General features: G+C 38.8%; 1 protein-coding gene across 4 annotated transcripts in view; it reads right to left on the bottom strand.

Annotated features, from left to right (window-relative positions):
- Positions 1-27,397, bottom strand: part of CKAP5 (cytoskeleton associated protein 5) — a 72,795-nt gene that overhangs the window by 31,465 nt on the left and 13,933 nt on the right. For all 4 annotated transcript variants that reach the window (XM_088145703.1, XM_088145702.1, XM_088145705.1 and 1 more), the window contains exons 3-23: positions 23,986-24,179; positions 22,773-22,979; positions 20,522-20,693; positions 19,669-19,801; positions 19,336-19,439; positions 18,899-19,012; positions 18,205-18,309; positions 17,625-17,714; positions 17,372-17,536; positions 16,609-16,737; positions 15,508-15,690; positions 14,568-14,681; positions 13,135-13,245; positions 12,436-12,528; positions 11,218-11,403; positions 10,961-11,055; positions 10,079-10,136; positions 9,876-10,001; positions 9,285-9,421; positions 5,197-5,371; positions 3,681-3,794 (exon numbers count right to left, since the gene is read on the bottom strand). In XM_088145703.1, the coding sequence (XP_088001829.1) occupies positions 3,681-3,794; positions 5,197-5,371; positions 9,285-9,421; positions 9,876-10,001; positions 10,079-10,136; positions 10,961-11,055; positions 11,218-11,403; positions 12,436-12,528; positions 13,135-13,245; positions 14,568-14,681; positions 15,508-15,690; positions 16,609-16,737; positions 17,372-17,536; positions 17,625-17,714; positions 18,205-18,309; positions 18,899-19,012; positions 19,336-19,439; positions 19,669-19,801; positions 20,522-20,693; positions 22,773-22,979; positions 23,986-24,179 (2,805 nt within the window). The remainder of the gene's footprint in view (positions 1-3,680; positions 3,795-5,196; positions 5,372-9,284; positions 9,422-9,875; positions 10,002-10,078; positions 10,137-10,960; positions 11,056-11,217; positions 11,404-12,435; positions 12,529-13,134; positions 13,246-14,567; positions 14,682-15,507; positions 15,691-16,608; positions 16,738-17,371; positions 17,537-17,624; positions 17,715-18,204; positions 18,310-18,898; positions 19,013-19,335; positions 19,440-19,668; positions 19,802-20,521; positions 20,694-22,772; positions 22,980-23,985; positions 24,180-27,397) is intronic.

The raw sequence follows: 27,397 nt of genomic DNA, 5'->3' as shown, positions 1-27,397 counted from the left end.
TTACCAGTTCTTGAAGCTAAGACAAGGCCACCACATATGGGCAATTTTCATCTCCACCAGAATTAACTGTTTCAATCAGCCTGCTTTATCAAACAGCAACAAGCAGTGTAATAAATTTAACAGAAGTAGTGTTAATATTTTATTTTATTTATTAAATAAATTTATATGGCCGCCCAACTCACACAGTGACTCCAGGTGGCTTACAGAATTAAAACCCATAATGCATAGAACCAATAACCCCACCACCACCACCAACAAACACACTCAAGTTAACCATTTGATTGGCTCCACATCAGCCTGGGGCCTCCAGGCCTGCTGACAAAACCACGTCTTCAGGGCCTTCTGGAAAAATATCAGGGCGGGGGCCAGTCTTATCTCTGGGGGAATGATATTCCAATAAAGAGGGAGTCACTATGGAGAAGCCCTTTTTCTCAGTCCCACTAGATGTACCTCCCTCATCGAAGGGACCTGCAACATACTCTGTCTACCCCCTCTAGTGGGCCAGGTAGATGTAACTGGGGTGAGGCAGTCCTTCAAATAACCTGGCCCCAAGCCATGCAGGGCTTTAAAGGTGATAACCAGCACTTTGAATTGGACCTGGAAGCAAATCAGCAACCAATGCACCTCCCACAAAGGAGGCGACATATATGCAAATCTAGGCTTGTGCAAAATTGTGCAGGCCGCCACATTTTGAACCAACTGAAGCTTCCAGATACTCCTCAAGGGCAACGCCATGTAGAGGCATTACAACAGTCCAAACAGGAGGTGACTAGGGCTTAGGTGACTGTGAGAAGGGCATGTTGGTCCAGGAAACGGCATAACTGGTGGACAACTTGCAGTTGCACAAAGGGTCTCCTGGCCACGGCTGCCACCTGCTCCTCGAGCAGGAGTTGTGAGTCCAGGAGAACCCCCAGACTATGCACCAGGACCGCCTAGGGAAGTGCAATTCCATCCAAGACCATAGATGGTAATTCTCCAGAAACCAAAAAGCCCCAAACCCAAAGCCACTCCGTCTTGCCCGGGTTCAGCTTCAGCCTGTTGTTCCCTACCAGACCTCAACAGGATGTTAAACAGGAGCAGAGAAAGCACCAACCCTTCCAGAACCCCACAAAGCAGGGGCTGATTCTCGCCCCCAATCAACACTGAGAACAGCCTCGGAGGAAGGAAGTGAACCAGGACAACACAGTGCCCCCACTCCCAACCCCCGAAGCCGGTCCAGGATACCATGGTCGATAGCCACAGAGAGGTCAATAGAGCAGGAACAGACACATTATTCCCATCCCACTCTTGCCAGAGATCATCAAAAAGCGCAACCATTGCTGTTTCTGTCCCATATCCAGGCCTGAATCCCAAATGAAAGGGGTCCAGATAATCCGTTTCATCCAGGATCTTCTGGAGCTGCAGTACAACCACCTTCTCAACAACTTTCCCCAAAAAGGGAAGGTTGGAGTCAGGATGAAAATTATCCATCAGGATAGGATCTAGTGATGGCTTCTTAAGAAGAGGGCGAACCACAGTCTCTTGAAAAGGCTGGGGCACCACCCCCTCCTGCAAAGATGCATTAACCGCCACCAGTATCCACTCACGTCATCTCCTGGGAGGCTTTCACCAACCAGGAGTGACACGGATCTAAAACATAGGTGGCCTCACTCAGATTCCCTAGGACCCTGTCCGCTTCCTCAGGAGCAACAGGGTCAAACCGTTCCCAAATAACCAGGCAAGAACCTACCCCAGCATCTCCACTGGACCAGCATCCATGCCAACATCCAACTGGCAATGAATCCGAGTGATTTTATCTCCCAGAAAATCAGCAAATTCCTCAGCAGACCTCTGCAGGTAGACCTCTGAGTCCTCCTTCCCCAGAAGGAATCGGGTCACCTTAAAGAGGGCTGCTGGGCGATTGTCTGCAGATCCAATTAGTGTGGAGAAGTATTTCTGCTTCACCGCACAAATTGCAATGAGGCAGGGTTTAAAAGCAGCTCTTACTCGTGTTCGGTCGAGTTCAGTCTTTGTCTTCCGCCAGCAATGCTCTAGACATCTCTTGATCTGTTTCATCCCCCTCATTTCCTCTGCATACCATGGGGCATGACAAGGTCCATGGGTTGGGAGAGCTCACATGGGCGCAATCCTGTGTAAAGCTTCAGTCACCTTCCTATTCCAGGCGGTGACTAGGGTCTCAGCAGGGCTACATAGCAGATCCTCAGTTGTAATTCAGGAAAGAGATCAAATCCTGGCTCTGCCAGAAGGCTTGGGGGCCAGAGGGGGGCCCACACCTATGGAGATGGCTGGTGGGGTGAGTGGTTGTCCCCCCACCAGCATCTTACAGGCTTTTTAGGGCCAAATTATAGGAGGTTTTTAGGCCATTTTTATATATGTTTTTAACTATTTATAGATTATGTCTATGTCTGGAGAGTCCTGTGTTTTTTTATTATTATTGTGAGCCGCCCAGAGTCACCCATTGGGGGAGATGGGCAGCATACAAATTTGAAAAATAAATAAATAAATAAATAAATAAATAAATTCCAGCTCCCTCTGAAACCCACCAGGGTCCATCAGTCACCAGGGGTAACTAATGGGTCCTGCCTCCCTGGGTAGGGCCCTAGAGAAGTTCATAGCCACCAAGGTGTGATCTGACCATGACAAGGGGACCAAAGATAGGTCCACCAATTCCAAATCACATAGACACCGCTCCGAGAAGAACACTAAATTAAGTGTGTGACCACAATTCCTAGCCAGGCCCTGGAAGACTTGGGACAGCCCCATGAAAGTCATGGTTTCCATGAACTCCCAAGCTGCCTCGAACCCCACTCCCAGGGAAGGCAGGTTGAAGTCCCCCAAAACCAATAGCCTGGGAAACTCCACCACCAACCCTGCAGTGAGGTCTAAGAGCTTGGGCAGAGAGGCTGCTATGTACCAGAGAGGCTGGTACAATAGCAGTAATCCCAGGTGGTCCCTAGAGCCCAACCTAAGAAAAAGGGTCTCACAACCAGGCACTTGTGGAACGACATTCCTGGTAGTCATTAGAGCTAACAACAGCCACACCACCTCCCCTGCCCTGCAGTCTAGGCTGATGCCAAATTTGAAAACTGGCCGAGCAGATTTCTGAGAGAGGAACCCCTCCCTCTGGCCTCAGCCATGTCTCGGTGACATATGCCAGATCAGCCTTCTCTGCGATAATCAAGTCAGCAATAAGGGGCACCTTATTACAGACTGATCTGGCATTTAAGAGCAACAGCCTAAAACCTGGGCCTCTGCTGATCTGCTGACCAGGTAAATGGGTCAGCAGGGGGGCTGGAACATGAAATTGGTATAAGACATCGAGGTTGCATTCCCTGAGAGCCGCCCACCCCATCTCCTGCCATATTTCGCCATACCTGACACCACCGAAATACACCGAAATATTAGACGATGAAACATTCAAAATAAAAAAGTAACTGGGAAGGGACCTCTGAAGTCTAGCCCAACTTTTTTTTAAAATGCAGGATCTCCAAGACAGAATACAGTCAGCACATTTCTGTCAAATGCCCATCCAGTCTCTGATTTTCTTTGCATTCAACCTTCTCAATAAGAAACTAAAGCTGTCATTATCTTTTGATCATATATGCAGAGCTTGGAATGTATAACATGCATAATATAGTACAATCTGGAGGAGTACCATCAAAGTAATATGCCAATCTTACCTTACTGTCTCCAAGAATTGTGATGATGGGAATTCCCAAATTTTTTACATGTTGCTTGATATTTGGGCCCATAGCAGCAGCCAGTTGCTGAAGAATGGTCAGTGTTTGTTGTACCTGATTGGAAGGCAAAAAGCATGAAATGTAATTGTGTCAAGAGCAAAATAATACTATCATTTAAAAAGCAAAATAATACTATCATTTTACAGGGCTCCAAGTCTTTTTAGCAGCTTGAAGCAGCAGATTTTACACATGGTGACAACTTTCTATCTTAGTCCACTCACACAAATGTAATAAGCTGCCACAATCACTTTGAACTATAAAACTTGGAGGAAATGTGGTAAATTCACATTGGTAGATACTTCCATTCAAGAGTTGTTCAGTGAGCAGAACTTTTTGAAATCTCTGCCTTCCTTTGTAGTTTTCTGCTTTTTGTTTTGTATTTGGGAGATTATGTAAGAGACAAATAGGAAAAGCTAGGAACAGATTGACCCAAGGCAATAAAGTGAATGATATACTATATTCTGTGAAATAGGATACTTCCTATTAGAACTTTTAGCATATTAAGATTTGTTTGGTAAGTAAGGAAAAAATGCTAGCACAGTATTTCATGTAAGGTTATACATTTGTTTTTTTTAAAAAACCCAAATCCCCAATCAAGAACATGAATGCCAACCTTCTTTCCCATACAAAAAATCTGCAGTATGTGATGTGGCCTCTCTACCTGCTATAATCTGATAGAAACTAATTAAGATACTATTAAGAAGCAATACTAGCCAGAAAGTTGTAATACATAGTATTTTGCTATATAAATGTATACAGAGGAATTTTGGGACAATAAAAGGAAAATGGGAAACACAATTTCACAAGACTAAATTGGAATAAATATTCTAAAGTCATTTTAAAACAACTAGATTTATAAATCAGCTAGTTTTTCTTTCAAAGAACATCTAGCCTCCTAGGGTCGTTGGGAGTCGGCATATAAGTCTAATAAATTATTATTATCTACTATACAGGACTTTATATTGCATTGTGTACATAGAAAAATGAAATGCATGTTTGAATATTTATCTACAACCTCAATTTAAATTTCTATTTGATTTAAATTACAAGATTTTGATTCTCTACACTGGGCTTTCATGACAAACAGAAGTACAATTAAGAGAGAGTTACACAATCTCCCCAGCTGTGCTTTGGTGTATGTGCTACAAGTAGATTAACAAAGCTCAACTGTGTTCTTGTGCTTTCTATGGGAGAGCGCATTTCCTTTACAATAAGTTCTCTGATGTTCACTGAATGCAGCAGTACCATTTTCCCCACTTGTGCAGAAAGAGACACATCAATAAACAAGCTAGCAATTGTAGAAATTATAGCTCCTTATTACATAAAATAAATTAAATAGCAGTAGTGCTTAGTAACATTTTCATTTTATTTCTGTTTATAAGATCTAAATTAAGCTGGAATACAAAGGATAGAAGATGACTGACTGCAAGAACTTAACTGCTAATTCTAAGCATACCAGGATTTTATTAGAATCATTGAGACGACTCTTCAACGCAGGTGCAAGTTCGCCTATGTTTGGCTGTATGAATTTGGCTTCATTAATGATGCTTGTTACTTCATCCAGACCCTCCTTTCGGATTTTCCAATTTTTATCACCAATCTTGGATATCAGTTCAGATGTGATCTTATCACTGTAAAGAAAAAAAAGCAATACCTCATCTACTTTTCTTTAAACAAGGAGGAGCAAACTGCAAGCATCTTACATGGTAATAGTCAAGATAGAGAATGCAAATTATAAAAATGCTATATATTAATAATTAGAAGTTCACACGCTTATAAATGGAAAAATAGTCCTTAACGTACCTAACTTATAAAGCACCTGTCTGGCATTTAAAATGTGGTGATGCCCTCAGGGCTCCATGTTTGCAAGGGATTCATTAGGCAGTGAGGGCAATCCTGATACAAGTATTCCAGCGGACAAGTTCTCTCCCTGTTTAGTTATGGTTGACAATGAGCTTTATAAGCTTTTAATACCAGCTTAGCACGTATCTGTTCACTCAAGGTTTTGGTTAAATCTGTGCTGTTCTGCCTTCTGTTGTTTTGTTATCATCTTATGGTATTTCAAGAGGTTCTACATTTTTAAACATATTATATTTTAGAGGATTTTATCACAATTGTTCTTTTAATTGTAAATTTCTTTTATATATTGTGAGCCACCCAGAGTCACCCTCTGGGGGAGGTGGGTAGCATATAAATTTAATAAATAAATAAAAATATATTGTGAGCCGCCCAGTGTTGTGTTTAAGATGGGGGGGGACCATACAAATCTTTTAAATGAAGTAAATAAATGTATCATTTTATACTGTATTATTTTATATTCAGATATTTCATTATTTTACTGAGTGGTATTCTTGCTTTGCCGCTGCCCCTGTCTCCAAGTCCTTGGGGGATGGGAGGTGTTCTGGGAGAGATGAGTGAAGATGCCTGGGAGTGTATGGTAGGAGTGTATTTTCCCAGCACGGTCATTCAAGCTGTGAAGGTCATCTACTGCCCAACTAAAGCAAGCAGGCACCTGCATTGGTCAGGAGTGGTATAACAAGATGCTGGAGGAAGATGATCACTTTAGTGATAATGGCAAAGGCATCAATTCATACTGGATAGGAAAAGGCAATGGTAAATCACTCCTGTATTTTTAACCAAGAAAACCACATACATAGAAAATATGAAATGATTGATGATATAGGCCCCTCAGGTCAGATGGCACTCAACATTCTACCGAGGAAGTGCTGAGGATATTTCAGAGTACTAATGATGTTTATGATGTGGCTTCGGGACATCTAGTTGCTGATTTTGCCATACAGGAAAAGAAAATATGAAGCTGCAAAGACCAAATTACAGTAAAAACATGGAATGCAAAAAGGATGAACATGGGAAAGCCCAACACAGTGAAAGATGAAATGGAACAAGTGTAAATTGACACCAATAGAAGAGAATATATGTAGCTCAGGGTTGAACTGTAGAGTCCTTGGGGTTTTCTGAGCTTGGTTGTTTTCTTGCAGATGTTTATTACCTGACTAGCTAACATCTTCAGTGCTAGAAGTGAGTGGGGTTTGCTCTCTGTTTATAAAGAGTAGCTTGCCCTGTCAATGTTGGAGGGGGTGTTGGTGTTTTTTTTCTTGGTGATTCTGTGATTATCGTTTACTGTTTGATAGTTTGTTTGGTGTTAATCCTGGTGTTAATCCCTGCTTTTCTGGGTGTAGATTGCTGGCGAGGAGGTATTCTGGTCTTTTTGTTTCCTTTTTATTGTCTCTTTTGAATGGTGTGTAAATGTTGTTTATCTCTATGTGCCTGTTGATGGCTGACTTGTCTGAATACCAAGCTTCCAGGAATTCCCTTGTGTTTTTGGATTTGGTTTGGTCAAAGATGCTGACAGTTTCCCAGTTGAAACTATGGTTGAGTCTGTCCATGTATTGCGAGATTAAGGAGTTTTCATCGCATCTTCTGACTACTACTTGGTGTTCATGGATGCGCTCTGCTAGTCTTCTGCCTGTCTGTCCTACATAGTGGCTGTTATAGTCCTTATGCTGTATGTTGTAAATAACTCCTGTTTTTTCTTCCTGGGCTACTGGGTCTTTTGGTTTACTTAAGATGTTTTGGAGGGCTTTAGTTGGTTTGTGTGCTACTGTGATGCCATGCGGTTGTAATAGTCTACTGGTTGTTTCTGAGAGGAAGCTCAGAGAACACCAAGGACTCCACAGTTAACAAAGAGTTTCAGAGAACTGCTAGAAGAGACAAGAAGCAGTATCACAACATCTGTAAAGACACTGAAGTTGAAAACAGAGATGGAAAAACAATGAAACAGAGATGGAAAAACAAGGAATCTTTGAAAAGACCTCTGAACTCAAAAGGAGGTTCCAACCTCAAATTGGTATGGTAAAAGATACAGTAACTGATTCAAAGGAGATCAAACAAAGATGGAAAGAGGAAACTGAAACACTGTACAATAGAGATGTCAACATCCATGATACCTTAGAAAATGTTCCCTACTTAAAAGAAGCTCTAGTACTAGAAGATGAAGTTAGATCAGCACCAAGTTAGACTACCAAACTGGAAAGTTACAGAAACTGACAGAATACCCACAGAAGTATGAAAAGCAACAGAAGAAGAATCATTAATGGTTCTGACCAAGTTATACAAGCAAATCTGGAAATGACACAGTAGCCAACAGATTGGAAGAGGTCAATCTACATTCCAATATCCAAAAACAGGAGATCTAACAGAGTGTGCAAACTATCGTATAATATGCTTGATTTCACATGCTAGCAAAATAATCCAATAGATTATAGCCCTGCATGAAAAAAGAGGTGGCAGATGTTTAAGCTGGCTTTAGAAAAGGCTGAAGAACACAATACACTGTTGCTGATACACACTGAATAATTGAGAAAGCCAAAGAATACCAAAAAGAAGTCAGTTTGTGCTTCACTGATTTTGGAATGTGCTCAGAAAAATGGGTATCCCAGAACATTTTATTATCCTCACAAGAAGCTAATATACAGGTCAGGAAGCCACAGTATGGGCAAAACATGGTGAAACAGACTGACAAAGGCAAGTTGGCAAAGGAGTGTGACAAGCCTGTATCTTCTCCCCTTATTTATTCAACCTATATGCTGAATATATATTTAGGAAAGCTGGACTGGAAGAAGATGAGTGTGGTTTTAAAATTGGAGGAAAAAACATCAGTAACCTGTGCTATGCTGATGACACTACCCTGACAGCTGAAAATGCAAAGGATCTGCAACCTCTAGTAATAAAAGTCAAGAAACAGTGAAAAAATGGGACCAAAATTAAATACAAAGAAGACCAAACTAATGACAATAGGTAGAATAACCAGCCTTAGGATTGACAATGAAGTTATCAAAGAGGTAGTAAAGGAACAAGCAGAACAAGCTGTCAAGAAATACGCCACAGACTAGCATTTGGTAGAGGAGCCATGAAGGCCTTGCAAAAGATATTCAAATGCCATGATGTGTCTATACCTACAAAAATCAGAATCACTGCAAACAATGGTATTCCCTGTGACACTTTATGGAAGCAAAAGTTGGACTTTAAAGAAGCATGATAGGAAGAATATTGATGCTTTTGAACTTTGGTGCTGGAGAAGACTCCTGAAAATACCAAGGATAGCCAAGAAACAAATAATTAAACAAATCAGCCCAGACTTCTCACCGGAGGCACAAATGACCAGGCTCAAATTATCCTGCTTCACTCATAATGCGAAGACCTAGCTCTCTGGAGAAGGCTTTAATGCCAGGAAAGGTAGAAGGAAAGAGGACAACCAGCAGCAAGGTTGATGGACTCAAGTTACACTGGTGATGAGTGTACCACTGGAAGACCTAAAAGACCAGCTTAGGGACAGATTATTATGGATAAAATCTACTTATGTGGTTGGTAAGAGTCAACAATGACTTGATTGCACATAATCAGTCAGTCAGTCAGTCAGTCAGTCAATCAATCAATCAATCAATCAATCCATCCCTGCTTTGGGCCTGTTAGTAAAAAGCAGCATAAAAAGAAATAAATCAAATAGAAATAAAGTATAAAAACCTGATATCAGCTCTAGGTAAGAGGTCCACAACATCATTCCCTGTATCTTCCTGTTCTTCTCCTTCCTCACCATCATCACTGCCAACATTGTGCCTTGAACTGCCTCGAGTTACAGCAGGTGGTGTTTGTCCTTGCATCTGAAATGTATATATTTGCCAAATTACTTTGCATTATTTTGATAGGTAGCATTTGGCAATTTAATTCATATGCTTGTACATCATTGTGTGTTAATTAAAAATCATGCAAGTAATGCTCAAAGTGGAAGGAACATACTAGATATAGGCCATGGCACTGTGTGATATACAACTGAATCTGCTGCTCGTTTGGTATATTATCCAAATATTTAGCTTCTATCACCAATCAAGCAATAAATATTTTAGTCTTGAATAATTAATACTCATATTAATGAAGGTTTAGCAAACATTTCCATCCCAAACACTTGAACTCATCTTCAATCAGTCATCAGCCAGTACAATCTTTCAAGATACTGCCTTAACTTCACTATGCTATTAGCAATATTAAGGAAGATACTGGAGTTAGTGCAAATGATCACCTAAACAATCAAGGTTCAGCATTTCGAACAAAACTTACTTTTTCAAATTCTGCATCTATTTGGGAAAGAAGAGCAGGCTTCTCATCCTCAAAGAACATTCGTAAAGGGGGACCAACATACAGAAACATGACACCTAGTAAGGTTATGGCAGATGTCCTCACAGCCTATTAAACAGGAAACAAATATTTAAGTTCAATATTCAGAAAGTGTGAGAATTTAACTTGAAGGAAAAAGTACTCACGGGATTTGTAGCTGCAAGAGCAGTTCTAACATTGCTGATAAATGCCTTCACATTCAATCTGAAAGAGAAGACAACAAAGATTGGTCAAACGTAGCATAAAATTGCATATAGCACTGAAAAATAGGACAGCTTCTTACTCATTCTCAACCAATTCATCAGAAGGAATGATTATGGAATTTAACTGTGAAGTAATAGTATTGACTGTGATGGAACTGCTTCTTGAAAGGACACATCTTACCTCTCAAAAATACATTTCTTACAGAAATGACACATATGTATTTTGCATCTAGCTCTGCATTTTTCCCTAGAATTTCCAGGGATCACGGTGAAAGGGGGAAATTTGTCATCACATCATGCAAGTGGACAGAATAATGCTTTATTCCTCTTTTTTAAAATCTGTTTGGAATTTCTGTAATATGGGTTTGAACTTTTGAGGTGTGCAAAGCATATTCAAATGAGAAAAACATTTTATTTTCCTTTTTTTAAATCCCTACTGGAAATCAGCAATTTGTTGTCAGATTTCAATGTGCAATCCAGAAGCCATGGCAATGGAGTCTGGGGGTTACATTAAAGCAATAGATTCTAAATTCTAACCACATTCTATAAAAACAAAAAATAAACCACTAGGAAAAAAAAGAGTACCAGACTACACAAAACTAGTACAATAGCGAGAAAAAGCTTGATTCACACATGCATATAACTGCTGTAACACACATTAATCTCATCTAAAAATATACAAATAATGAGGGTGAACTAGTATGGTTGTTATGGACATTTTCTGTATGCTAGTTTATCTTTTGTCACAGTCATTTAGTAAACAGAATACATGTGTAAGCACCATGTCTCACATTGTATCATAGCTACTTTAATTTTGAGACTTACCCAGCAAACCCAAACTCTTTAATTGCATTTGAGAGCCAGTTTAAAGTTTCTGATTGGTTCTTTGGATTCTTCTGGGAGAACGCCATGGACATAACCTAGAATGAAAAGAGACTATTTTACTACTGATAATTCTTAACATGCAAACAATTCTTAACATGCAAGCATCTCAGAAAGAAGGCTATGTAATGTGACTAATATAAAATATAGTTCTTGCATCTCTTTAAACTTCTTATATCCATGAAAAGCAACACATGTACCTGCTCAGCAGTCCAAGGCAGCTGACAGGCTTCTGCTATTGCTGTTAGTGCTTCTTTTGCATTGTTCCCACATTTCACATCACCAATCTTATCCACGAGGCCATCCAGCACAATTTGTGCAGATGTTTTGGAAAAGGTTCCCTTTTGTGCAACCAAGGCAACTATATGAAGTTTTATCTGCATCACCTGTACACAAGAAGAGGACCCATTGTTATTATCAAGCCAATGCTGCTGCACAGTAAGACCTGAGACCTACATTTCATCAAGTACAAGGAGTGCATGCCTGCATTATCTGCTAGGCACAACAGCCAGAGTGCCTAGGGCCTACAAACTTTTGGGACCCAAAAAATGTTTTAAGCTATATAACCTAAAATTAAATATATTTAAGTTATTACTTTTTTTTGCATGCATTTATTGTGACTTATTCCTTGAAGAATACAGATCCAGGGATATAGATTAATTTTGTATCATTTTAAACATTAGAGCAAGAGGTGAATGTATTATACGTCTATGCCTGTACCAAAGAAAGTTGGAAGTTATCTCTTTTTTCCTTTCCTACTTTTTCTCTTCTTGTATTTCTTTTCTGATCTTTTCTCTCTATACTTTTCTTTCTCTTAATTTTCTTATATTTTATTCTTTACTGAAATTTAATAAAGTTTATATATAAAAAAGAAGAATACAGATCCAGGGAGTACCTTTATAATCCTAAGCATCCAGATTATTATTGCAATGAGAACCCCCAAAGGCCCAGGGCCTACAAGGTTCTTAATGCTACAGAATTAGAATTTATAATGTTTTTCACATGCAGGCTAAATACAGATACTATAAATATTGAAACAGCTCTCAGCATTTTTCTTAACGTATATATCTGAATGCTTTATCCTAATCGTATTCTTGTTTAACAAGGTTCCCAATATCCATATTTTAATTAAACCGGTCTGTGTATTGCCAGGGGGTACATTACCAGAAATGTATCACATATCAATGCAGCAAAGAAAGATTATTCTAAGTACAAATCAAATAATATAATGAACAATATTACTGGATGCAAATAAGAAATACAGATTAAGGCCCTTGCATAAAGCTTTCAAACATAAGCAGTCAAACCTACGTATAAGGAATTTTGAGCTCAACTCTAAGGCAACTTTGTAGACAAAGTTGATTAATTATAAACTCAATAGTTAATAGAACTAACCTGAAAAATTAATATTGTTTTACCTGAAAGTTGGTCTCTTTCCATCCAGGTTTCTTTGCCAACATCCTTACTAAAGCTTGGCAAGGCATTTCAGTTTTATCCATCAGCTCAACAGCCTTAAAGATGAAGAACAATATTAAACTATAAGAAATGCAGGAACATAAATATTGCCAAACTGCATTCTACAAACCTTTATTCATTCAGACACAATTCATGTTTAGCGTGCATAAACAATGTAGTCCCTATCAAGATTATTTTTTCCTTCCCCAGAAAGTTTTCTAAAGAAACTGCTTTTAGTTTTTGCAGTCTTCAAATTCAAATCTGGATAAAAATTATTTAGGTTTGGGTCTGAAGATTGCAAATATTTGTAAGTGTAGATTTAATCCAAACTAGATAAGAATCAAACATTATTCTATTTTTCTGAAAAGAAATATAAAAGTGATAGGATGTTTGAACCAATTCTTATTTTTCAACAGTAAGAAATAACAATTGTTGGATGTCTCCCTATACCAAATTGAGTAATGCAGAATTTTCAGAAATAAACTAATATGAAAAAAAAGGATCAAATTTGGTCTAATAAACTTACGGTACACAAACTGGAAAGTCATGAAGTACAGTCTGACACTAAAGGCTTCTGTGAATCGCCAAAATAATTATTCACTGTAGTATAAACAATTATTTATAGAGGTGAGACACTTTTTAGAAGAATTTGTCATGATTACCTTTTGGAATTCTTCCATGCAAGCCAGCCTTTCCTTCCAATTGCCACTATCTAACTGCTGTATGCAAGCAGCTGGGAGGACAGCTGAAGCCTTCTCCTCACACATCTCTATCTATTAGCAAAAGGAAAAAATGGCACACCTGTTAATAACCTACTACTGCATTTCAAATATGCTTTCATCGGGCTATTAGGCATTTTGACCTACATCAGGAGAGCTACACAGTAGGGTTGTGCAGCAACCTGGATTCAAAGGAAAAACAGTACTTCAGAGCACATAGATGTGTGCATGTAGTGCCTATCAGCAACTTTTAAACTCAATGTATCTTTTCCTGCTGATCTTGAGTGATGGGACAGCCATGCCACGTGGGCATGTATAGATACCACTTTACTTAAAAATGGACTTCATTCTACAGCGCTCTTGGTGTGCTCCTTAGAACTGGGATAGTCCCTTCAAGGATTCTGCTGAACTGCTATAAAATATGTAGCACTTTCCCTTTTATGAATATGAAGAAGGACCAGTAATTTGACATCTACATTAGACAAATGTTTAATGCACTGAATCTTCTTTTAAAAAATGCAATACATTAGAGATATTGAACTATAACTGGGAAATGGACCGGTCACTCTCTGCCAACAAGGGATGTGCAAAATGTTCTGGGCATGAACCATGCTGTGCATAGATCAGCCAATTTGGTGTGGTCCATGCTCATACTGAAGCATGTGTGTTTTGGGTGCACTGGTGAAGTCACAGAATAAAGTGGGGTTATTTTATTTTGTGCACAGACAGAAATGTGGTTGTCTCAGGCAGAAGGGATTTGGAGAGTGGGAAGGAGCATGAAAAACCCAAGGACACTAGTGATGGTGGCTGAAGGAGAGAGAAAAGCTGTTGGAAAAATTGGGTTTGGATAGGCTGTAAGGATATACTGCATTGGAAACTACTATAGGGAGGAGGGGAGTGAGCAAGCAGTGCACACCAGACTTGCCTTACTTGCCCCAATAAAATCATTTGGAATCTCTCTGGATTTTGTTTCATCCAAAACTCACATCAAAATATTCCAGGTTGTTTCTGCTGAACCATGGCCAGTCTGAAATAGTGTGGCAGAATTCCCATGGTGCAATGCTTTGTTCAAGGTTCAAAATATAACATTTTCCAGTTTGTTCACATTCCTACTATCAACTCAATTTAAATCATTTTTAAATTTTACAGCTCCTGCAGGAAAACATGCTCCCCTCAGTTTATCAGCACACTGACAAGCCTGTTGCCTTTAAACAGCAAGTGAAGTCCAATGTAACATAAAGCACTACAGAGAAATAAAACTTCCAAATGAAACACCGAGCCTCATTCAAACCTAAGTGAATCACAACTATTTTTAATAAGACCATCATTGTTTTTTGAAGTATTTTAAATACACAATTTGTGCAGAATTCACTTACTGAGAGTTCTGGCTCAAATATCTCTTTTACTTCAGCTCCTTTTTTGGCTTTTGTTCCAGTATTTCCTACTCCCCCAGCTGAAGCTGGTTTGCCTTTCTTCACTGGACCACCAGCCTAACCATACAAAAAAGAAGGGGGAAAGCTTTTGAAATGAACTAATATTCACTGTGTTTTCCAACAGAAGTTCCTAAAAACGGACAGTTAAATGGAAAGGAAATAAAACACAACTAACTGAAGTTAGAGAAAAGCCAGTGGAGGGAGAGGGGAAACTCCACTTACAAATGTTCAACAATCCTTCCTTCCTTCTCAGACCTCAAATCACAGCTTTTTAGGAGACTCTTTCCAATGGGTGGGAAGGGGAAGGTTACTATACGATAGCCTTCCACTAGTATTCTAGACTTCAACAATATTGTAGAAGATGGGCTTCATGTAGATAATTGTTAGCACATTTTTATAGCTTCGGCATTAAAGAGCAATACCGGGTTCTATTATATGCTATATTACAGACTCGTAAGTTTCCAAAGACATATTAAGTTACCAGAAAACGTAAGTGCTGGAAAAACACATACTGTTACAATTGTTTCAAAAGGGATGATGAACATAATAGCCAACAAATATCAATTAAAGATATGCAGTATTCGGATCTGAAATGGGCCAAGGTGCTTCAGATCTGGCATGAACATTCTCGCTGTTCCTATTGGCAGCTCCTTTAAGGAGCCATTCCTTTCTCTGGATGGACCTAGCAGCCATAGAGGTTCAGGAAAATACTCAATTTCGTTCAGGAGGCATTTGAGAGCTAACAGCAGGATGAAACCACTTATCACCTTTCTAACTTATACGTGCATTTTCCTGAGCCCACTTCTGAAAATGCAATTAGTTATACTCATTTGAATATATGCAAATTCAATCTGTCATATGTCAGAGAGTTTAATTTCCATACCTTAGTAGTGGGAGCTTTTTTCAGTGGCCCAGACTTAGCTGAGTTATCTTTCGTATCTTTGTCCCCTGCAGCTCCAGAAAGAACCGGAGCCTTGCCAGCAACAGCTTTGTTTTCTCTTTTATCGGCTCCTCCACTGACTTTACCTCCACCAACCAACTCTACTTTTTCAGCACACTCTTTAATCTAGTAGGCAAAATTAGATAACATAAAGGCATTAAAATACATCATCTGGCAGTCACTACATCCTCATGAGGACTTGACAAGTTTCAGAAATTATTACTGAAAAAAAAAATTACAATTCTTGAACAATATTGCCCCTGAATTATTTGGATTTTTCTATTTCTGGTATAGTGGCCTGCTAGTACAATTACAACCTAAAGAATCTTCTTTCAGTTCTGATTTTTACTATATTTATGCAACATTTAAATCTTTTTATACTCTGAAAGGCTGGACAAGTAGAAAAGTTCTAGTTTGCAATTGCCTGGCATTCTTCCCTTACCCTTGGCCTGAAAGTCTTGGGCCCCAGGAAAGCCCAGCACATTCTTTAGAGGAAAGGAAGAAAGTGCTCCACCAAAGTGGGCAACCTCAGCTGCTTGCCAACTGGGCAATACTGAAAAAGAGCTGCAAGAGATAAGCTTGTGGGACTAACAAGCTCATTACCAAGCAACCTGGGGGGCATAAGATCTTAGGAGAAAGAACAAAGTCAAAGAGCTTAAAAAGCATATGCATATATGCAAAGACCTTCCTTACAGAGGAATAGGAGAATGCATCTAACTTTTTTAATGGCCATTTTGCAATCAACTTATTCAAAGTTTCAAATATACCTATCCCTGCTGCAAACTACTGGAGACCTGCTTCATTTGTTTGCTTCATACACCCCCCAACACAACAGAAGCTTTAAATAATGAAAGGTTCACAAATGTTTACTGACTTCACTGCTTTATAGAACCTAAAACTTATATCATGTTCAAAAATAACAAGTCAAATCTCCACCTTCACATATTGAACATATTAACAATTAACTACCTAACTCATTCTCAGACCTCCCTGAATAATGTCATATTTAACCCTACTACAGACTGATGGTTTAGTGTTACTTACTCGGTCTAGTTTCAGTTTGTCCACATCTGTTAGGAAAGGATTCACAGCTTTCTCACCTGCCACTTTTAGGGCAGTGCCCAGGGCTTCAAATGCAGCATCTCTAACCTCTGGAGCCGAATCATTGATATGCTATAGCAAAAAACAAGATCTGAGTATTCTGCCTGACAGAGCTTTGATTCACAGAATCCTAAAAAGTGTTATCAGTGGTAAAAGAATAAGTTAAAAATTTGATGGCATGTACCCACTAATGGAAGAGTGCAATGATGAAATGAAGGCACTCTATCCATTTGCTGTTTGCTATGATTGTACATACTGAAGGAAAATAGCATATATTATGTATAAACAATCTGTGTGAAGAGAAATGAAGTATCAGGCTAGCTGGTGAAAACAGGTCTTCACCTGTTTCTCTCCTCCAAATTTACTTATATTTTACCATAAGGCTTGGCTCTGAACCTCTCTGTGCTATCTTCAGCTGAACCAAGCCTGAATGCAATGACAGAAACTGAATTCAAAAATCTGAACTACGTTACTTGGTTTTCCTCCTTCTAGGATATGAAAGCAAGAGCTTTTACCTGTCATTCCTTTTCTTTCGTTCCAAACAACGCTGCTGTCTTGTCTAGGTGAAGTAAAGTTCTTCCATAATATATGTCAGTATTTTTGAACTTCCTAACTTACAGATTAGTAAAGAATATCCTCCAGCAACAGAAGCTACCTTCATATTTTATATCAAATATAGGTTCTGCTGAAGATTTTATTTTTTTACCTTGAGGAGAGCAGCACAGAATGGTTTCAGGAGACTTTTGGGAAGGGTAGAAGGAGTGCAATGACGAAAGCTTCGTGCAATGAAGAGGGAGGTCTGCTGTTTGATAGTTGGGTTTTTGTTATCCATTACAGCCAAGATATCCTCACTGAGATTTTGTAATGTGGTCTAAAATATTTGGACAAGAGAGATTCACTTTGATTGTTCAAGAAGAGCCTGTTAATCTTGTCCCGAGTATTGATATCAATGCACTTACAGTAAGAAAGATTGCATCAATGGCTTCTTGCAAGGCTTGTACGACCTGAGGCTTTTTCTCTTTGAACTTCTCTAGAATAGTTGGGACAACCTATTGAATATTATCAAGATGTTACAAATGGAACATCTGATTATACTCCAGTGTCAACTGTAATACAAGGAAATTTCATAACTTCCCCATACATAGGACAGAGAAAATAATCTAATCACACCAAAACTTTATTACATCAAGAAACACTCTGATGCTATAGTCTAGCTAAAACAGTTTTTAAAAAGAAAAATGTTTGCTGTTTTTTTTAATGTCTTTTCCTATTTATTCCAAACCAAAATTTCAAAAGATTAAGAGAATGAAGCAGATCACAACAAACTACTCATCTGGAAGCATTTTTTTGCTATCTTCCTGGATATTCAACCACGGCAATTCCAGAATCCTTTTTGTTTTAATAAAAAAAAAATCCATAAGAAAATTTGCTAGATATATGATAAAAGGAAGATTTCATATACCAAATTCTAGTCTATTCCTCATACAATTAATTTTGCACAGAGAATTTAAAAATGAACACCAAGCACGTTATACTCACATGACCAGCATACTGTCCAAATTTCTTCCTGAGACCAGTGGCTAGTCCAGCAAGGCATTTCGCAGCCAAAGCAACCAACATCACATTAGTATCTTTTCCAACAACCTGTAAAGGAAGAGCATCACAATCTAATGGTGTAAAATTTCAGAATTCTGAACAAATTAAAGATGAATTAGATTGTAGTTTCTCATGCCATTCTCCCAAATTTATATTAAACTACCTAAGAGTTACTCCCCAATTAGACAGCCCCCAAACAGAAAGAAAAGAATGGGAGAGAGGCTTTTTTCTCCCTTGCCAGTCTCTTATACTCTCAAAACATGCTCCATTTGGTTTGGAGACACAGAAAAAATCTGGGGTGTGCAAAAGAGAGGAAAATCCTGCTCCATGAGCAGAATTCTGGGTTTCATTCTACATAATAAGTGCTAGAATTTCAGAAATTCAGAAACTATAGATTCTGGGCAATTTACTAGGGTTAGCTGACTTGCTCTCTGCTTAAAGGATTCAAAAACCTGTTAAATTATTTTCATTTCTATGCACTTAAGATCTGTCTCATCATCCACTTAAATCTGTGAGCAAACATAGTTAGACATCTATATTTACCAATAAATGATTAAAAGCTCCTTATAACTATACTAATACTGAGACCTTGTATTTAGATTTGAGAGGTCCATTTGGGTAATACAGAGAATCTTGCCTTCTTAAGAGCTTTCACCAAGTCTGCATAATCTCCAGCTTCCAATTTGGGATTTTTAACCAGCACTTCTACTGCTTCCAAAGCTTCTTTTCGTTCCTGCCACTTTTTGGCCTCCTACAATTCAAACCATTAAACACCTTGATATATGCATTATCAGAAGTGATACATTATAGTCATATGTCAACTCCTATATGTACAAGGGAAAAAACATGCTCATGCTTCCATGGGGTCAGTAACAATAAAGCACCTAATTCATCATTGTGTTTTCACACTGATATACTGCAACTGTTCTTAACAGATGATAATATACCCTTAGACATTAACCCATATAAATTCAATAGCTGAATAAACTATTTAGATATCTTAATACACACAGTACTGATTCAAAGGGAAATTACAGAGATTAGAGATTAACATTTTGTTTTATTCCCACTTACTATTTTGTCATAGAAATCTTTAGGAAGTTTGGAGAGAATTTCAACAGCTTCCAAAAGTTCATAAGCATCTACTTGTGGAACATCCTCATCACCTTCATCTCCTCCTATAGAAACAGCTATTAAACACAGCCAAGTACAGGCCAATTATGCTACTATGTACATTTTACTTATCATATAATCAGAAGTCCTAGAATAAGGACTTCTGTGCAATTAATGATACTGTCTAGACACTGGTATGCATTTAACTTTTTTGTCAGTTTGTGCTTTTTGGCGAGTATTCCTTCTTTCTAATAAATAACATCCTCAAGGTTGAGGTTCCAGGCCAAATGTTACCTCCATCTGCATCTCCACCAGCTGCCTGCTGTTGCTCAAACTTTGCTTTCATTTCTTGCTGGGATCGAAGAAATCTGGACTGCTTGGGAGTAGATGATGGCAATTTGACCCATTCTTCTTCCAGTTCTTTTAACTACAAGAATTAAAATAGCTGAAAGATGCATCAAAACGCAATCTTGCCCCTTGATGTTTGGACTATTCCCTCCTTTCAAGCAGCTGTAAAAAATAGCTCTTTAAGAAGGGTTTTGGGGATAAAGACTATACTATCCCCAACATACGGTGCAATGGGTTAAGGGGGCACTGCTGTTACTGTATTAGATTTTTAAATTGTTTTCTATTTTTTCCTCCATATCGGCTTGTTAATATAGCCACTCAGTGTCATTATGATTGGAGCAGCATACAAGTTGCGGGAAGTGAATGAGTAAATAAATACAATTCATTTATAAATAACCTCCTATTGAAAGGCCTACTAAGAACATTAGTACATTATGAGAGTTCAAAACCTTTTGGCTTTTTGACATCTGCCAATAATTAGCACAAGTTCCAGGAGAGAACCCATCTTTTATGGCTTGATATTGGATGATCATCTGTCAACTCTGAGTGCAAGACATCACCATTTTTTCCAAGCCTCTTGAAGACTCAGTGTGAGATCTGTTAAAATTCTAGTCCTTTTTCAGCTCTTGAAGCCCATGCCTATGTTATAAAGTTTCTTCCACTAAAATTGTATTTCAAAGGAATAATTTTTCAAAACAAAGCTTTCAATTACCTAAAACATCTAAGAAAAAACTAACTTCCTCTGCTTACTGGTCACTTCCTGTTAAGATTATCAGAACACAACATTTTCCCAACTTACCTGAAGAGAGTTTATGTTCTGTAATGGAGGCCTAAGAGCATCCCTAATCCATCGATAAATCTCAACAGCAAGGAGTTTGGCTTCATCTCGAACAGCCTTCTCTCGAGATTCAAAGAGTTTTGGCAACACTTTGATTATTGGCTTCAGGACGATTATTTTTGAACCAAATTCACTGAAATAATATACACATGCAGCTAGTTACATTATGTTATTATCTTAATGTTACTATATACTCTCTGATAAATATGTAGCCATTCTAAACATGAGTACAGGTAGTCCTCAAGTTACAACAGTTGCTAAGCAATGCAGTCATAAAGCACATCATGTGGCCACATCACTTAGCAACAGCAATCACCGCACTCCCCATTGCTGTTGTTAACTGAATCCCACCAGTTGTTAGGTGAGGACCCACCCTTATCTAATGAGCCTTGGTAAAGTAAGGGGCTGCCTCCTCTTCAACTCCCCCTACCTGCCTATCTCCCCACCATCTCTGCCCTTTTGGCCACCATGCCCTCTGCTGCCTCTGCCAGCCCTGCCATCCTGCGTTCCATTGGCCCTGCCACCCTTGTCGCCCTGCACCCCACTGGCCCTGCTACCTTACCATCCTGCTAATCTTGCTGCTCTGTGCTCACTGGCCCTGCCACGTGCCGCCCCCAGATGACCTTTGCCATCTTCCTCTCGCTGCTGACGAGGTGTGCCTGGCCCTATGCAAGGCAGCTGCTGGCCACACTAGGCCTTTCTCAAGGCCACACATACCATTCTCCAAATCACATGCATTGTTCTCGAGATGTTTTGGGAGGCCTCAGAAGCTTTCCAAAGCATCACAACAACAGTGGGTGCAGCCTTCTCACGAGGTTTTAGGAGGCCTCAGAAGTGGCGCGAGCGGCCATAGGAAGAAAGCCTGGCCTGGCTAGCAACTGCCTTGCATAGGGTCAGGCTGGTTGTGCCTCATCAGCAGTGTGAAAAAGACAGTAAAGGTCAGCTGGGTGCAGCAGGCCGTGTGAAATGCAGGGAGCCTGGGGCTTTACGCTGTGGTGCTGTGGCAGCTGACCGCGACACAGGGCTTGAGGTAGCATTCCTTGGCGGCAGCAGCACTGGGATTGAAGGAGAGACCCAAGGGCAGCAGTGGCAGCTGGTGGAGACTGCTGAAGGCTTCAGGCCTCTACTTCAGTTCCAGCGCTGCCGCCTCCGAGGAGTGCTGCTGTGCAGGGTGGGCGAAAGGGCACAGATGGGGGGAGACAGGTGGGAGGGAGCTGAAGTGCTCCTCCAGTTATATGTGCAGGCGGGCTGCCAAGCACCCAAATTTTGATCACATGACCGGAGAGGTGCTGCAACGGCTGTAACTTTGAGGACTGTCCACAAGTACCATTTGTTCAGTACCACCATAACTTTGAACGGTTGCTGAACAAATGGTTGTAACTCAAGGACTACCTGTCTGAAACTACTCCATACATACAAGTATTTTTATACATAGAGGCAAAACTCAGGCTCCTACACCACTCCAGTCATCAACAGCTGAGCATTTAACATTATTTGATCCAATAACATGGTAACAATAGTTATCTAACAACCGCATAACAAAACAGTAATTATTACAGCATGCAAAACTTTGTCTTCTGATGCTTACTGAGGAAAGAAACATGAGACTTCTGAAAATGACCATACTTATTCAGAAGTAAATCCCTTAAGCCAATGGGGCTTATTCCTTTATAACCGTGTGTGGGATTGCAGGCTTAAATATACATTAAAAAAAAAGGTAGATTCCCTTAAGTTGAACTCACCTTCTGGTGACCACACGATATGTTTATGCAAGTGGTTTTTCCCACTGCCTTTTGGGGAGATTTTTTTCAACTTTGTATAACCTGTAATTTCTGATGCTGCTTGGCTTTTAAGGTAGATCAAGGTTGTCTATGTGCTAACACTTGCTCAGGCAGAAGACAGGCTAAGTTATTTAAACTGGTTCCTTCCCATTTCTTCATTTCTTGCTTTGCAGAGTTCACTCTTTTGTTAGGTTGCACCAAATATCAACAGTAGCTGATTTCCCACTTGTGCTAAGCCGTAATGTAGTTTGCTTAGCTTTGCTGAACACAATGCATGAACTTAAAGTGCAGCGTATGCGTACAAAATATTGTATTATTTAGATTTTTTTCCACTGACAACTTAAATGGAAAATAGCAATAGAGAATTTAATTAGTCATACGAAGCTCCCTTATTCTTATAAAGTCTGAATAAAATTTCTATTAAATCTTACCTTAGTGCTTTCCTCAGCGTCTCTATGCATGCCACTATAATCTTGGGGTTCTTGTTGTCCAAGCCTTTAAGCAGTTCTTCTTGTACCATTTCCCCTTTCTCAATTTCAACAAACATAAGGCATATATCTATGCCTAGTTCCTTTGCTCTAGCTTTAGGCTGATTGAACACTTTATTTACAACTCCAGATACCACTTCACCTGTTGTTCTTAAAAAAGGAAAAAAAGCAAAGAGGGCGATAACAACTCTTAGCTAACAACAAAATGAACAATTTGACTCCCTCTCATCCACCTTATAGCAGTAACTTCCATCCATATTTGATTTCTATTAAACACTGGATTCTTCAATGTATTATTATATTTACTGCAATTTATCCAGGTTAGAATTGGTTTCCATGCACATGTGCAATATACCCAAGAGTTCTGGAAAGTTAAAAAATTTCGCTGAAAGGTAAGCTTTTCTTGCATTCAAGGATACATATCAAGACCTGATTCATACATACTAGACTCTGCTACAGCTCACAGGCAGCTTAAATGTATACATTGGGTTCAGTGAAAAACATTTTTTTATTACTGCTTCCTAGAATGTGAATAGCAACTCCTATATGCATCAGTTATAAAAATGAAAACAAATAATGTCAATTAAATAAAAACCCTAAAGTTATTCTAGAACAAATATGATTATTATAAGAATCAGATAATTATCAACAGCTAATTTGGATTAAAAGCAATCCTTTGCATCAAGGGACAAGAATTTCCCCCAACATTTAGTATTCCATGTAGCAGGAGAGATGTCAGTTTTTATTTGATAAAAAAAAAATCATGCCAAAGCCCTAAGCTGGTTTTTAAACTAGCTGGGGCTTTAAATGAATGATATAGGCATTCTCCAAATACACTGAGGGTACAGATTTCATTACACAGTTTTTAGCCTCACGGCTCTCCAGAAGCTGTCCAAAGCATTGTTCTAACTCCTGTGCTGTAGAAACTGTTCAATGCTTGTATACAAATATCATAATTTGGGATCTTAAGGCCATCACTAGGAGACACAATTCCTTTAGAACAGGGAGTTATAAAAGCACTAGACAAGAAGATGTATTCACAGGAGCATCTCTCAAGTCTGAAGACAAAATCTTTCAGTTAAAATTTCCTCACTAGGCCACAAGAATTTTCACACAGAGCAAGAGTTGTTCTAAAATACAAATACAAAAGACTTACTTTCCTGCTACGTAAGCATTTTCAACATAAGCAAGTGCAGCTTCTAATCCTTTCAGCTGAGCTACTGCATTTGAGTCTGTCACAAATTTTTTTATAAGTCCAAGAAATTTGGACCATTCAGGGCTCTTTTCATCCTCTATCTTCTCAAACAGCTTCAATGCTTCTTCATATCCATTTAATCTGGCTTTCCACACCTAAGAAAATTGAAATAAATCAGTTAAATCCCTGTGTGACCAAAGAAAACTCTATATTAATCTCTTAAATGAATAACAATATATTTTTCTTTATTAGAACAAATACTGAGGTAGGTAGCTTTCTCTGTAAGTATTCAAATGAACAACACCTACCTAGAATTTTGCATTCACCAGATGTACCCCAAGAACAAATTTGAGAAGTTTTGAAACTACTTCACTTATGATTGGCAATACATTTACAGTACAGTACAGCCATATAAATCAGTGAACAAACTTTCATCTCATCTGAGAAATCACATACAAGGATATTAACAATCTTGAAAATAACACGAAAACAGTTGGGGCACATAAAATGAGGTTTTCTTCACATCTCCAATGCATTTTTCTCCCACCCTTCAGACCTCCACATCCTTCTTGTCATGCCTCCAAAGTGAGGCCAGCAAAGTTGCTGCCATCACATGTGGACAACTGTTGGCAATTGTTGTGGGAAAGGTGTAGAGTTAAGACTGAGTACAGTGAAGGGGGAAGAGAGGAGCAGGGAGAGTAAAGGATCTCATTTTTTCTACAGTTCTCCTCTCCAGCAAGCACTGTCTGACTTTTGATATTTGTAAACTATTTGGAGAATTTTTTAAAAACAAAAAATGCCCTAAATATATATGATTATAGCAAACACATTCAAAGTGAAGACATGAAGAAATGTTTTGTAGGAATTATCTATGTAAGAAATATGGAATCACAAAAAAAAAAAAGAGGGAGAGAAAATGATACAAATATATTTTGAGTAAGCATCTACACAACTTCATACGTCTCTTACTGCAAAAATGACTAAATCAGTCATAGGATTCCCTTAAAACAGGAACCTTATATTGACATCTTCCCTTACTTTTGTGCTATAGGTCTTCTGCTAATCGTCTAAGGTGAAAATGGCATGTTATAAAACTGAAGTCTAGAAACCTTTGACTAGCTCTCACAGAATTAATCTTGGATTATTGGTACAACCAGCATGACCATGTAACAATATTCTGCCTTTCTTTTCCATCCGCAAAATAGGGGAGAAGTGCTGGAGCCAGTCCCAAACATTGCTAAACTTTTAATTTTGGAAATGGAGGGAACCACTCACCATGGCCTCATTATAAGGTAGTTTGTTGAAAATTTCCATGTACAATGAGAGCAAAGTTTAATATAAAGAGAAAATATTTTAGAAATAGTTTGAAAGTTGGTCTAAAATGAATATGTGGAATTGGAGGAAGTAACAGTTTAATCTCAAACTGTTGCCTGGCTAACATAGATGCCACCAAAATGAAAAATGAAATAAACTGTTTGGTGCTTTGTGGAAAGTTCCAAAGTAATATAATAATTTCCTAGAGAAAAAACCGAGGACCTATTAAATTCATGATTTTAATAATTATGCCAGACAAGTATTAGGTTCTGAGAAAATGGCTCCAGTTTTATAAAACATACTCTATGAAGCAATGAACAACCATGAGACCTGTCTCCTCCTTTCTTTTCTTCCCCACTGATTAAGTAAGCCAGAGCCAGGTTCAAATATAACACTAAATCGCTTTTTAGAAAACAGTTTATTAAATAAGTCACAACTGACATTTCTAGCCCATGAGCCATGGCTAACAAATCCAATGGCTGAATTCACAAAACATGACAATCAAATTACATTAAGGCTTACTATGATATGTGAATCCAGCCACTTCCTGCAGCAACTAAAACTGAAAAATGTCGCTCCAACCAAAACTGGTATGCATGGGGAGGTGAAAAAGAAGCTTCTAACTCTCTTTTCCAAATTCCTAAGCATGTTTTCTGAGTTCCGGACAATAATATATGAACTTACTACCAATGCACAATTTTCTGCAAATCAAGTTTACATAAGCAGCAGGTATCTTTTTACTTTAGCAGCATTAGCAGTCAAGAGGCCAAGTGACAAAAAGACATACTCCACATTGGAAGACTAAATTCTGTGAAGATTTTCAATCCTACTTGAAAATTAAGAGAAAACACCTTAGTGAGAACTCTTTGACCTACCCAGAAATACCTTCAAAAAAGGCACATAAGCAGTCTACCAAACACAATGTAGTTGGTGGCAGTATTGAGCTAATTTCACAAAGCTAAGAAAGCTTGATTTTGGCTAATGCCTGGATGGGAGGCTACCAGAAAATCCCAGGGTTGTGGGCTTCAACTGGAAAGTGGACCAAACAAGGCACTAGCAAGCCACTTCCTGTTTTTGCCAAGAAAACTATATAGATCTGGTCATGTAGTCAACAGGGGTGGAGCTGAACTCAAGGAAGTGTTTATCTTTAATCTATCAAAATTGTATGAACAGTCCATCTTCCCTTAAGCTCTCTGAGAAGAAAGATACAGATATTACATTCCATCATTCCCCTTGTGCAAGGTTTTACATGCCTTCCACCAACCCACTTGGGGGAAACTTCTCCAGTTTTACACAGTGTATATTCAGTGTGGTGTTTTGACTTTTATAGAAACCACCAGGAGGCAGTACGTGACCAGTTTTGTCTTATATTAAGACACGTCAGCCATTCATAGCCCTACCTACAAATTTGCTAAATAAATTTTGTAACAATTGTATTCACATAATTGTTGTTTTTATGTGATTGTTGTACGCCACCCAGAGTCACTTCTTGTGAGATGGGTGGCTATACAAATTAGATAGACAGACAGACAGACAGATGAAGAGATCTAAAAATGTATTCCAGGGCACAACCAAATATTTTATATATGTATATTTTCACCAACAACAATCATCCAAATTAAAAAAAAAGTAACAGAATTAAAGGTTCTCCTAAAAATAAAAGTTTTAAAATGGAGAAATATGCTTTTTGATAAACAGTACAGGTAGTCCTCGTTTAATGACCACAATAGGGACTGGAAAATTGGTCATTAAGTAGGGTGGGCATGAAGCGAATCATGTGGTCGTTAGGTGAATCCAGCTTACCCAACGGATGTGTTTTGCCAAAATTCACTTAGCAACCATGTGATTTGCTTAATGACCAGTGATTTGCTTAGAGACCATCATAAACAGTTGCAAATAGAGACCACAAGGGATGATGCGATGGTTTGCAGTGGTCATACATGCAAATACAGGTCGCAAAGCACTTTTTCCCAGGCTGTCGTAATGTTCAACCATCGTTAAATGAACGGTGATTAAGCAAGGTCTACCTGTATCTTAAAAAACAGGGGCAAATCAATTT

Source organism: Python bivittatus, unplaced genomic scaffold (genome assembly GCF_059951505.1).
Source record: "Python bivittatus isolate LINGU-HERP-01145 unplaced genomic scaffold, Pbiv_v1 ctg000480_np1212, whole genome shotgun sequence".
NCBI classification, from domain to species: domain Eukaryota; kingdom Metazoa; phylum Chordata; class Lepidosauria; order Squamata; family Pythonidae; genus Python; species Python bivittatus.
This window is presented reverse-complemented; position numbering and strand designations above follow the sequence as displayed.